Here is a 12,878-nt window from a genome sequence, read left to right as displayed (position 1 = left end):
ATAAGTGGCTCTTTATTTCATTGAGCTCTGTAACGATCCACGAAAATTGGTAATGATCTTTTATCCTCAGACCATTGTGGTGGTGTACCAGTAATTAATTTTGAACCCTGTTAAAAACATAATCTAACAAATAATACCCATGAAACAAATAAATGCTATAAAAATTCAATCAATGATACAAAAAAAAGTAATGTGTTGTGAATGTAGGTGCTGTAGGAAGTGTTGAGTTATCTCATTCTATGCAATCAGCAAAGCTTAGATATCTTGGACAATGGTACCTCTTTCGGAAACATAGATACCATCCAAGAATTTACGGATATCCTTGTTTCTGACACGACAAATTTGTTGAATATCAGCACAGTTTTGTGAAACAGCTTCCAATGAGTTACCAGTGACAACCAATTCATCCTTTTGAGTGGATGACAATTCCATAGTAACACCTTCTTGAATCTTAATGTGTCTGACTCTCTTTTCACCCAAGAAGTTTCTGATTTCAACGAATTTAGCACCGTCTTTGTCAATGATGTTGACATTGATTGGGAAATGCGCATAGACAAATCTCATCTTGTATTTGTAACCCTTGGTAACACCGGTGATCAAGTTAGCAATCAACGATTTGACAGTTCTCAAGGCAGCAACGTGTTTTCTGTCACCATTGTGAACAGTGATCTTGACGGCTCTGTTGGAAATCTTGTTGAAAGTAACATCAATGTGTTTCAAGTCCTTGGTTAATTCACCTCTTGGACCGGTAACTTTGACAACTCTAGCCTTGATGTCAACAGTAACATCTTCTGGGATTTCTAAGATTTGATCAGTTTGGACGTATTTCATTGTGTGTTGGAGCTGGTTGAGAAAAGAGTATATGAGGGAACTGAAAAATTTTTGTAAACCGTTTTTGAAATTTAATTTGTTTCTGACTGAGGTAGCGCTCTCTTGATGTTTTTTCATTACAAAACTGAAGTTGGAAATGAAACAAAACAATTTGGTAGCACTGGCTTTATGGGTCTACAGCCCTAAATACTTTAGATGGAAAGTTGCAAAGTTCATTGGGTAGCAATTGTTTGTTAGCTCTACTTTTATTGAATAAACACACTTCGTCTATAAACTAGTTTGAGACTGTTTGCTCATGTAATGTCTTGAACTCCAATGGTTTGTTGTCCTCTGGGAACTCAATTCCCTTTTCCAACAACTTTGAATAAGCAGCAGCAAAATCCTTGAACCACAAATCCACATCCTTTGAGTATTCCTTGACATATTTAAAAAAGTTGCTGTCCTCTTTCAAGGCCATATCTGTTGGCAACATCATATACAAGTTGGTTTCATCATCTTCATATTGTTTTCTACCATCCCAATTTTTAGTATGCCAATTACCCATCAATCTTTCGAAAAAGTCATTGGTGAAATTGTTTGAATCATCTCCCCATGGACCATCGTAACCAGAAACATGTCTATGGCATCTTCCCAACACATGTGCACCAATCAAAGCCACAGTTTCCCTGTCGTTGAAACCCATCCTGGAAAAAAAGTCTCTCACGTATCTTGCATCTCCCTCACCATCGGGTATTCTACCTGCTGGCGCTGCTTTTGTACCAGTATTATCATCAAGTCTTCCCGGTCTCCACTTGATCTTTGGACCATTACATTCTTGGACACCGGCAACTCCAGCTAAAGTCCACAAATCACCTCTTGAAATCCATGGGTTTTGGACGTGAATTGATGACAAGAAACTTCTGGCAATTGCGGTACCTTTATTCTGGAAATCAAATTCCTCCGGTTCGAAGATCATAGTTCCATAGAATGATCCACCGGAGTTATCAGCGGCAGCATACGTTGCTGAAGCGTGCCAAGCATTTCTCACCAATTGTGCAAAATATCCATCACCTTCATCATAGTCCAAATGTTCAGAAATCTTGGTGGCAATCTCATTGTAAACACGTTGGTAATCTTCGTATGTCTTATTTTCTTTGATTTTAGCCTGTTTTATGTTCAATCCCGCGCCGGCGCCAAAAGCCGCATTCTCGGTTGTGGCAGTGGAGCTGTTGTGTCTCTTTGCCTCACTGGCATTGGCATTCTTGTTCACTACATTAATTAGTTAGTATGGTTCGTTCTCAAATTTAAAAAACATTAAACGCAGCAATTATAAAAATTGACATTACCGGTTAGTCGTCCAAGGAATGGTTTGTATGAAAACCTTAGCTTGGAAGGGTTAAAGCGAAGGAACTTACCCGCGGATGAAGCTACTGAAGTCATTGTGAATTATTCGTTGGTATACGGGTAAAGCGCTTCTTTGCAGGATAAAGTTCAATTCGGATTCTAGCGTAATTATATATAAAAGAGGGTACAAGAAGATAGATGCGAGGCAAGCAGGGTGTGATTATGTAATTTGTTTATTGTGTGGTTTCTTTAATTTAAGTATGGCGGCATTTATTGTTCCACAGGTTATCTAAAATTCACGTCAAAACCTTCCACAATGTTCTATCGTACACAGAGGAATGTATAATACACAATGTACACTTCGGTGGATCTTGCCGCTAGTTTTTCACCAACCCCTACAACGAGGTCACCCAACCCCCTTCCGATTTAACATCGAGCAATCCCGTTAAGAACTAAAAGTGATAGAAAAGAAGGGAAGGTTTCAATATTTCGCAACAAATGTATCTATGTACCTGCATATAAGAACATATGGAGGAAATAAGCAAATTTATTCCTAATTTGATTGGATGAGTATGTTACCAGTTTCACAAAAAAAAAGACTTTTGTACCATTCCGGATGATAAATGCCATACCCGTCAAAAAAAAATTGTGTCCCGCCGTACCGGGGTCTATCATGACACCACTTGAAGTGGACGCTCTACACGAGATTGAATTGAAAAACATTATACAATTAAGAAATATATAAATATACTTTAACTTCCAATGCACTATTTCAATCACTGGCCACCAACTTTTGAATCAATCAAATTCTCTATTACCGTAGCGTCAGTGTACACAAATGATTCTTCTTCATTGTATATCTTTGCATTTAAGCACATTTGTCTTATATCAATAACAAAGTCGTCAAATGAAGCGTACTCTTCATTCTTGATCTTCTTTTTAATTTGATTTATAGAAATTGGTCTCTTGATAACTGAATAGTAGTCAGGATACGACTTCCTTGAAGGCAACTTTAGGAAAATGTCACTAACCCTATGTCCATCTGACACATCTGTCAACTCTAAAATTTCATCCAATACTGCAAGACATCGGGACTCTAACCCATCAGAAACCACTTTTCCATTAGTTGCAACCTCGCTCATTCCAACATCCTCCTCAAACTCCGATCCTTCTCCTTCATCCTTGTTGGAATGTGCTACTGGAGTTCTTGAGCGACGTTGTCTCTTTCTCGGCTGGGCAACTGCTTCAAATTCTTCATCATCTTCTTCACCCACTTCGTCATCGTTTATATCTTCAACCAAAAGACCTTCTCTGATTGCCTTATTTCTCTTTCTTGCATTGATACGTGATATACGACGTTTAATGGCATCCTCCACGCTATCGTTGTCATCATCCATTGCCTTCAACCATTGAGCTTCACTCAATCCGTCGTCATAGACAACTTTCTTCTTTTCTCTCATGCGACTAAGCTCTTGAGTATTTTTCTCGAAATGATGGGAAATATCTTCGGTAAAGATCTTTGGTAATTCATCTTTTTCAATCAACCTGTGCTGGCCATATTGATCGTGTTGTTTTCTTTCCTCATCCATTTGAGTGAACAAATCCCTCTCCTGTTCCGATCTCGCCAAAATCTCATTCAACTCTTCATCATCAAGTGAATCATTTTCGTCATTGTCACCTCCAGTGGCGTCTGCTTCCAACAAACGTTTCAAAAACTCTTCTTGCTCTTCAGCAGTTGACTTGTTATCAAACTTACCAGCTTGAATGACTTTACCGTCAATATCCAACTTTTGATGAGCTCTTTCCAAAATCACTTCTTCAACGGAATCGTTGGTGATTAATCTCAAAATACGAACCTCATTCTTTTGACCAATTCTATGCGCACGATCCTGAGCTTGTAAATCTTGATGAGGATTCCAATCAGTATCAAAAATTACCACAGTATCAGCAGTTTGCAAGTTCAAACCCAAACCACCCGCACGTGTCGACAAAAGAAAACAAAAGTAGTCAGAGTCAGGAGCATTAAATACCTTCAACATATCTTGACGTTCATCGGCCTTTGTAGAACCATCCAATCTTAAGTACTTCAAGTCCCTAAATCGGAGGAAATCCTCCATAATATCCATGATCTGTGTCATTTGGAAAAACATCAAAACACGATGTCCACTCTTTTTGAACTTGGGTAAAATACGATCCAATAATTCAAACTTACCGCTCGTTCGCCAAATTAGATCATTCGTCAATTTCAGTGAATCCAACACTGTCTCAACTTCCTCAAAGACAAATGGATGATTACATATTTTTCTCAATTGCATAATTTTGTTGTTCAAACCTTTGATACCACTCTTGGCGCCACCAACCTCGGCACCCACAAACAATGCATTGTGCTTCAACATTTGCTGGTAAAGAACATATTGCAATCCCGATAAGTTACATTTCAACACTTTCTCAACTTTATCTGGCAAATCTTTTTCGACATCCTTCTTCAATCTTCTCAAAAGAAACGGTCTCAAGACTTTGTGCAATCTTCGAATAACCAACAATGACTCTTCTTCTGTCAACTCAATCTTTTCTTGAGCCCCTGTGTTTGCGAATGGAGTATTGAACCACTCATCAAAAGACTTGACAGAATTAAAGATTTTGGGCAAAACAAAATTAAGCAAAGCCCACAACTCGGGCAAATTGTTTTGCAATGGTGTACCAGTCAAGATCAATCTGTTTTTAGTCTTGTAGTATTGTCTCAAAGTCTGAGAAAGTTTCGAATTTGCATTTTTCATTCTATGCCCTTCATCAATAATCATATGTGAGTAATGAAATTTAGCCAATAATGGACGCTCACGTATGACGTACTCATATGTAGTAAGCATTACTTGGAAGTTACCATACCTTACATCTGATTGCATTGATCTTCTTTGCTGCTGTGAGCCCTTGTAAACAATGACTTTGACGGAAGGTGCCCATTTCTCGAACTCCAACGTCCAATTTGTTATAGTTGAAAGCGGAACTATAACCAAAAATTTCGACTCGTGCTTCTTTTCAATGAGATAGGTTATTAATGAAATTGATTGAATTGTTTTACCCAACCCCATCTCATCGGCCAATATACCATTTAGGTGGTTATTATAAAGCGAAACCATCCATTCCAAACCTTTCATTTGATACTCTTTTAATTTACCACCAACCAAAATGGTAGGTTGTTCCTCTATTCTCTCCTTTACCTTATGAGCAACTTCATAATAATCAGTCTTTTCACGCAATTCTTCCTTACTATCAACAAGTACACCACCTGTACCATCTTCAGCAGTTGCATTTGTGGCCATAACTTCAGGACTAGCGCTTCTTGGGGTGGCCAAGGTTCCATTTGCTTCATCTTGCTGAGCCCTCACTTGCTCAGTCAAAGAATCCAAAAATTGATTAGTTTGTTTCAAAAGGTGAGTAATTCTGTGGTCCTTTGTTTCATCCAACAACTTGAGATAAGCTTCTTCATCATTGGCTTTTAAAGCTTGCAATCTTTGCTTAGCATTCTTTTCAAGCTTTTTACTTTCTTCCTTTTCGGTTATTTGATGGAAGTTGTTTAACTGTTTTACCAAAAGATAGTTTCTGTAATTGCTAACGACCAGTTTTCTATCGCTTCTTTCAAGGGAGCTTTCTAGTATCTGATCAACTTTGGCAATATGCAATTGACGTTTCAACTCTCTGGCCTCTTCTTTTTTCATTTGCTCCAACTGAACAGCCAACAACTGAGGATTTTGTTGCTCAATTTTCGACCTTAGGCTAAAGGACCTCTTTTCCAGTAAACAAATTGGAAGGTTCTTGAGATGCGGATGGTTGTACTTGACTTGCTGGGACTCATGAGAGATTATAGCATGCTTGAGTTGTTTTTGCTTGTTTAATAAACGAAGTCCTTTCAACTCGATCAAAGCTTTGATTTTTATATCATCAAGACTATCACCATCAAATGTACCCAAGTTAGCTGGTAAACTTTCAAGCTCCTTCAACCTTTGCGCGATTTTATTGGTAATGATCTTCTCAATGTAAAGGTTTCCTAATGGTGCGTATTTAGGATTCAGGGCTGTCAATGGTGAACTTGTTTCGATTCCTGATTCTTTGGCTCTGGTCTCGAAATCGGTATTTATATTGATTAATTGTGCGAGAATATCATCCACGAGGGACTTATTTTCCTTGCGTGGAACATCTTTAGCAATCTGTCGTTGCAAACTCTCCGGGAGGTCATAATCCTTTGATAATAGGGAAAATCCAGCGACTTGTTTTCCTAATAATTCCAAGTCTAACTCCCCTAGATGGTGACTATCGGCAGTCAACAACTCATTCATAAATTCTGACTCCTCGTCTTCAAATCCTCTTTGTTGTTTATCAACTTTTGACAATATGGATTCAATTTCAGTCTTTTCTTGGGCATAGATGTCTTCAAGTCGCGATTCTTCTTCACCTTTTGAGTGCTCCTCATTCAAATTCTTGGTATCGACCAATAGTCTATAATACTGCGTCAAAATGCTATTCAAATCCTCTCTCGTTTGGGGAACTATATACTTGTTCAACTCTTCTCCCTTGATGTTTGGTTCCGCTTGGGATGGGTCAACATTTGATATGTCACCATTTGTATTGATACTAGTTGTGGTTACGCCTCCTTCCATTTCTCTCTCTACTATAGCGCTATTCAAGTATAGTTTATCGTTTGTGAATTGCTTCCACTAGTTTACAAATCGCGTTGATTGTGAAATTTTTCAAAGGTTGTGAGCTGAACGTTTTATTTTGCACTATTGATTGTCCAAAATGATGTCAAGTTTCAATTCAAGAAAATGGGTGATTGCAGATTCTATCAAAGGCGTCTGCTTAATGGGGTTAATTTCAATCTCCTAAATATTTGTAGTTGGTCGTTACTGTTTAATTTTGGATTGATTGATTGAAATGTTTATCCAAACTGTTTAAGTTTTTCTTTCAACAAAGTCTTCTGTAATCTGATTACTTTTGTATGTGAAGAAACAAAACATTCAAACACAACAACATTCAAAATTCAAATTTTCTTTTTTTTTTTCTCTGTCCTTCATTCTCGTTTGGGTACATTACACGACTTTCACTCATGTTTGCAACCAACAACGGTGACCTTCTCAGGTGTGATGATTAAGACTGTGGTCAAGCATTGTACAAGATGTGTACGGCATAGGCTGTTTAAAAGTATCTGCGTAGATAAAGGACTGTTCGATAATTTGTTGTTTGTTTGAGACTCAGTGACAAGTTATGCGCAATATCGTTCTTGTAACGACTTTTCGTGTGAGAAGCCATCTTCTTCACCCAAAATACTCTAATTTCAACCGTGCTTAACCTTTAGATGTCTTGCTGATATATGAAGTATGTGTGCTTGACCTGTCCCTCAACCTGCCCTACTCTGATGTAAGCTCAGCAAAATCATTCGTTGTTGCAACACTGATCCGAGAAGGAGGTAGAAAAAAAAAATCCATGAAATGATTTTCCCAAGACTGGCGACAGTGTTTCGATTTTAATCACTTCATACTACATACAAACGAGATGATTACCCTAGGAATTTACAGAAGAGTATTTGCCAAGAACATACCAAAAGTCAGATTCAATTCTACTTTAGCTTCCTCCAACGGATTATCATGGGTTGAGTACTTTCAATTGAAAAAGCAAAATAATAGAATCAATGCCGTCAGTGGAATTTTCACAGGTTTGGGAGGTGCAATGTTAACACTCACCTACTTGGGAAACATTGAAATTGATCTCGAAAAACCTATGTTTGGATTTGACCCTCTTATGGTGATGGGTGGTGGTGTCATTGCTGGTGGACTTCTCGGTTATTTGCTAGGACCATTAGTGGGACAAGTTTTATTCAAAACATTGAACAGATCAAAATTGCAGGCGTTTGAAGTTAGAAATAGTCAATTTTTATCAAAATTAAAAGTAAAAAGACCTGACCCATCAAGTCAAAGTTTCTCCAACCCAATACCTGATTATTATGGGGAAAGGATTTACTCATTGAAGGACTATAGACAATGGTTGAGAGACTGTAATGCTTTCAGAAGAAAAGCAAAGGAATTCATTTGATGAAAGTAGTTACTGTATATAGTGGGTGTCAAGGAAAGGTCGTGAGGAGAGGCATATAAAATCTGAAAACGTTTATAACAAAGCTTAATTCTTTCTCTGTGGTGTGGCTTTTGAACTCCTGTCATTGTTAAAGTAACTCTTTTCCAGAAGAACAATCCAGAAATAACACAAGTTCTTGTAGGTGTAATGATGACAGATGTTTTTTTGAAATGCACTAGAAGAAGTCTTCTACTTATTTTCATGAAATCATCTTGAATTGTATAATGTGTGGATTTATTGAGCACAAGGTGCTGGTGGTTTCCATATCACTTCCTCTCGTAAAAAACTTGATGTTTATATGTATAGAAATTACTATGACTTCTGAATCAATCATGAGAATAATTTGCATCCAAATTGGTCGAAAAGATTATCCTCGGAAAAGAAACAATAACGATAAATCTTCAGTGAATAAAGCACAGTAAACATTCTTCTACGAGATGAATAACTCCAAGGGGGTGAGTCACGCTCACACCAAGCTGCCTTCTCCTATATGTCATGCCTATGACATCATAAAGAGCCACTGCACTTTTTCACTCGTCAACTCCTTCAAAGTCCGAGACCTAGCATATAAATATACCCGGTGGTTACGGAGTTTTGGTTTAGTGTATTATATTCACAGGCAAAAAAATTTTCTCCGAATCATTTTAGTTCCGACATCTCCTTAGGCGAATTATATTCATAATTGAGCTTCACTTTCAGGACAACCTTTTGGAAGCAGGTATACAAGTGATCCATTGCCACTGGACCACTAGGATAGAGGTGCAGCAAAGAAATTAATAAGCTTTTGCTCATTAAGATCTGTCTCACTCTTTGCTCATTCTCCCGGAGTAAATCGTAATCATGTATGATTCGGTTATTAATTTTTTTCGCTCTCTCTCTCTCTCTCTCATCCTCTAAACCAATAAGTATTGTTTGTTCATAATAAATAATATTTTAACATTTCTCCACTGAAATTTCGTTGTCTCATTTTTAAATAGCAAAAAAGAAAAAAAAACTTATACCCATCGATTGGTCCCTCTTCTTCTTTTAAAATCTTTAAAGATTAACTAGGAGAGGAACATTAAGAATAAACGAAGGAAGGTGTCATAACGAATTACCAGCCTATCAGTAATTACAAAAAACATATTCTTTCATCTTTACAGAAAAGATAGACTTTACTTTTCAAAAAATCATCAATCAATCATGCTTAGAGCTTTTAAACGTGCAATTCCACCACGTACTCAAATCCTTAGGAACAATGTTCCTTCATTGAGATACAACTTTGCCAGAATCCAAACCAGATGTTTAGCTACAGCCACTGACACTTTTTTGCAAGGCAATGATGCTAACTATGTTGACGAAATGTACCAACAATGGAGGCAAGATCCAGCAAGTGTACATTCATCTTGGAATGCTTATTTCACCAACATTGAAAAGGACGGTGTATCGCCTTCAAAGGCTTTCCAAGCTCCACCAACTTTAGTTCCAACTGTTTCTGGTGGTACTGCTGGGTTCTACCCACAACAATCAAATGTCAATGAAGATGTTGTTGTTCACTTGAAGGTTCAATTGTTGGTTAGAGCTTACCAAGTTAGAGGTCACCAAAAAGCACAAATTGACCCATTGGGAATCACTTTTGGTAGCCACGCCAAAGTTCCAAAAGAATTGACCTTGGAGTATTATCAATTTACCGAAAAGGATTTGGATAAAGAGATTACATTGGGACCTGGTATTTTGCCAAGGTTTGCCACTGGAGGAAAGAAATCCATGACTTTAAGGGAAATTATAAAGACATGCGAAGAGTTATACTGCTCTTCATATGGTGTTGAATATGTCCATATTCCCTCTAAAGAACAATGTGATTGGTTAAGAGAAAGAATTGAGATTCCACAGCCATTCAAATACTCACAAGATCAAAAGAGACAAATTTTGGACCGTTTGATTTGGGCTACTTCATTTGAAACATTCTTGTCAACCAAGTTCCCTAATGATAAGAGATTCGGTTTAGAGGGTGCTGAATCCGTTGTTCCTGCAATGAAGGCCATGATTGATACTTCTGTTGAAGAAGGTATTGAAGATGTTGTCATTGGAATGCCACATAGAGGTAGATTGAACATGTTGTCAAACGTTGTTCGTAAGCCTAATGAATCCATCTTTTCCGAATTTACCGGATCAAGAGAATTCGATGAAGGTTCTGGTGATGTCAAGTATCACTTGGGTATGAACTACAAGAGACCAACTACCTCAGGTAAACATGTTAACTTGTCATTGGTTGCTAACCCATCACATTTGGAAGCTGAAGATGGTGTTGTTCTTGGTAAAACACGTGCCATTCAACAATACAAGAATGATGTTGGTGATTTCAAGAAGGCAATGTCAATCTTGTTACATGGTGATGCTGCATTTGCTGCTCAAGGTGTTGTTTACGAAACAATGGGTTTTGCCAACTTGCCAGCTTACTCAACTGGTGGTACTATCCATATTATTGTCAATAACCAGATTGGTTTCACTACTGATCCAAGATTTGCTAGATCTACTTTATACCCATCTGATATTGCCAAGAGTATAAATGCCCCAATTTTCCATGTAAATGCCGATGATGTTGAGGCATGTACATTTGTTTTCAACTTGGCTGCTGAATGGAGAGCTAAATACCACACTGATTGTATCATTGATCTTGTTGGTTACAGAAAGCATGGTCACAATGAAACTGATCAACCATCATTTACCCAACCTCTCATGTACCAAGAAATTGCCAAGAAAAAGTCAGTTATTGACATCTACACTAATCAATTGGTTGAAGAAGGTACTTTCACTAGAGAAGATATTGATGAACACAAGAAATGGGTTTGGAACTTGTTGGAAGAATCATTCTCCAAGGCAAAAGACTATCAACCAACTTCAAGAGAATGGTTAACCACTCCATGGGAAGATTTCAAGTCACCAAAAGAGTTGGCTACTGAAGTATTACCACATTTTCCAACTGGTGTTGATGAAGATACTTTGAAAAAGATTGGTGTTGCCATTTCCGAAGCCCCAGAAGGTTTTGAAATACATAGAAACTTGAAGCGTATCTTGAACCAAAGAAAAAAGGCTGTTGAAACTGGTGAAGGTATTGATTATTCCACTGGTGAAGCTTTGGCTTATGGTTCATTAGCCTTGGAAGGTTATCATGTTAGAGTTTCTGGCCAAGATGTTGAAAGAGGTACTTTTTCACAAAGACACGCTGTCTTGCACGATCAAAAATCAGAAAAGACTTGGACTCCATTGGCTAATTTAAGTGAAGATCAAGGTGTATTTAGTATATCCAACTCGTCATTATCCGAATACGGTGTTTTGGGTTTCGAATATGGGTACTCATTAACTTCACCTGATGCTTTGGTTGAATGGGAAGCACAATTTGGTGATTTTGCCAACACTGCACAAGTTATCATTGATCAATTCGTTTCTGGTGCTGAATCAAAATGGATGCAAAGATCAGGTGTTGTTTTATCATTACCTCATGGTTACGATGGTCAAGGTCCAGAACATTCTTCTGGTAGAATTGAAAGATATTTACAATTATGTAATGAAGATCCACGTTACTTCCCATCTCCAGAAAAGTTGGAACGTCAACATCAAGACTGTAACATGCAAGTTGCTTACCCAACCACTCCAGCTAACATCTTCCACTTGTTGCGTCGTCAAATGCACAGACAATTCAGGAAACCATTGATTTTGTTCTTCTCCAAGTCGTTATTACGTCATCCATTAGCCAGATCAAACTTGTCTGAATTCACTGGTGACTCTCAATTCCAATGGATTATTGAAGATGTTTTGGGTGATAAATCAGAAGTTAAGAGACTAGTATTGTGTACTGGTCAAATCCATTCTGCTATGCACAAGAGAAGAGAACAAACCAAGGATAACTCAACTGCATTTATCAAGATTGAACAATTGAACCCATTCCCATTTGCTCAATTGCGTGATGCATTAAATGAATATCCAAATATTGAAGATTTGGTATGGGCACAAGAAGAACCATTGAACATGGGTGCTTGGTCGTTCGTTGAACCAAGAGTTCATGTTGTACTTGACAAGACTGACAAATATGCTGATTTGAAGATGAGGTATGCTGGTAGAGATCCAAGTGCTTCAATTGCTGCTGGTACTAAAGCTAAGCATTTGGCTGAAGAGGAAGAAATATTGAATGAAGTATTTCAACACTAGGTTGAGAAATGGTTAAAGACGATGGAGAGGACATTAGAGTTGAATTAGAGAAAGGAGTATGGGTGATCGAAGAGCATAAGTTAACAATTATTGTGAAAGAATATGATTGTTATCGAGGAGGTTGGTGCTATAGAGTGAATAAAGTAAGTTTTAGAGTGAAAAAAATTTATTTAGTTATATAGTTTAAAGTACGGTTATTATTATTATTATTATTATTATTATGGAAGTTGAGTAGCACCTAGGTTGGCCATTTTGAAGCAAAGAACAAAGCCAAAGCACGTATCATCCAAGGCCACGAGTGTTAATGCAAGTTTACTTTGCGTGTATAAATCCCCCACCTTCCCCTATATACGCGGTACATCGAAAAAAAGTTCTTTCCGGATATTTGTTTTTCCAAGAAGATTGATATAGAA

General features: G+C 37.7%; 5 protein-coding genes across 5 annotated transcripts; 2 read left to right on the top strand and 3 right to left on the bottom strand. All coding sequences in view use genetic code 12, as the record gives it.

Moving 5' to 3' along the window:
- Positions 1 to 255: 255 nt before the first annotated feature.
- CORT_0B04110 (Rpl9b predicted ribosomal protein L9) lies at positions 256 to 948 on the bottom strand (the record flags this gene model as incomplete). The annotated part of the gene is made up of 1 exon (XM_003867507.1): positions 256 to 948. The coding sequence occupies one exon, from the start codon at positions 946 to 948 to the stop codon at positions 256 to 258; it is 693 nt and encodes a 230-aa protein (XP_003867555.1).
- A 157-nt stretch (positions 949 to 1,105) lies between these two features.
- Positions 1,106 to 2,250, bottom strand: CORT_0B04100 (Ccp1 protein; the record flags this gene model as incomplete). The annotated part of the gene is made up of 2 exons (XM_003867506.1): positions 1,106 to 2,079; positions 2,226 to 2,250. The coding sequence occupies 2 exons, from the start codon at positions 2,248 to 2,250 to the stop codon at positions 1,106 to 1,108; spliced, it is 999 nt and encodes a 332-aa protein (XP_003867554.1).
- Positions 2,251 to 2,930: 680 nt separating this feature from the next.
- Positions 2,931 to 6,809, bottom strand: CORT_0B04090 (ATP-dependent helicase; the record flags this gene model as incomplete). Its single annotated transcript, XM_003867505.1, has 1 exon — positions 2,931 to 6,809. One exon carries the CDS (start codon positions 6,807 to 6,809, stop codon positions 2,931 to 2,933), a length of 3,879 nt encoding a protein of 1,292 aa, XP_003867553.1.
- Positions 6,810 to 7,701: 892 nt separating this feature from the next.
- On the top strand, positions 7,702 to 8,238 carry CORT_0B04080 (hypothetical protein; the record flags this gene model as incomplete). The annotated part of the gene is made up of 1 exon (XM_003867504.1): positions 7,702 to 8,238. The coding sequence occupies one exon, from the start codon at positions 7,702 to 7,704 to the stop codon at positions 8,236 to 8,238; it is 537 nt and encodes a 178-aa protein (XP_003867552.1).
- Positions 8,239 to 9,459: 1,221 nt separating this feature from the next.
- CORT_0B04070 (Kgd1 2-oxoglutarate dehydrogenase) lies at positions 9,460 to 12,465 on the top strand (the record flags this gene model as incomplete). The annotated part of the gene is made up of 1 exon (XM_003867503.1): positions 9,460 to 12,465. The coding sequence occupies one exon, from the start codon at positions 9,460 to 9,462 to the stop codon at positions 12,463 to 12,465; it is 3,006 nt and encodes a 1,001-aa protein (XP_003867551.1).
- Between the last annotated feature and the right edge of the window lie 413 nt (positions 12,466 to 12,878).

Source organism: Candida orthopsilosis, assembly GCF_000315875.1.
Source record: "Candida orthopsilosis Co 90-125, chromosome 2 draft sequence".
Lineage (NCBI taxonomy): Eukaryota > Fungi > Ascomycota > Pichiomycetes > Serinales > Debaryomycetaceae > Lodderomyces > Lodderomyces orthopsilosis.
This window is presented reverse-complemented; position numbering and strand designations above follow the sequence as displayed.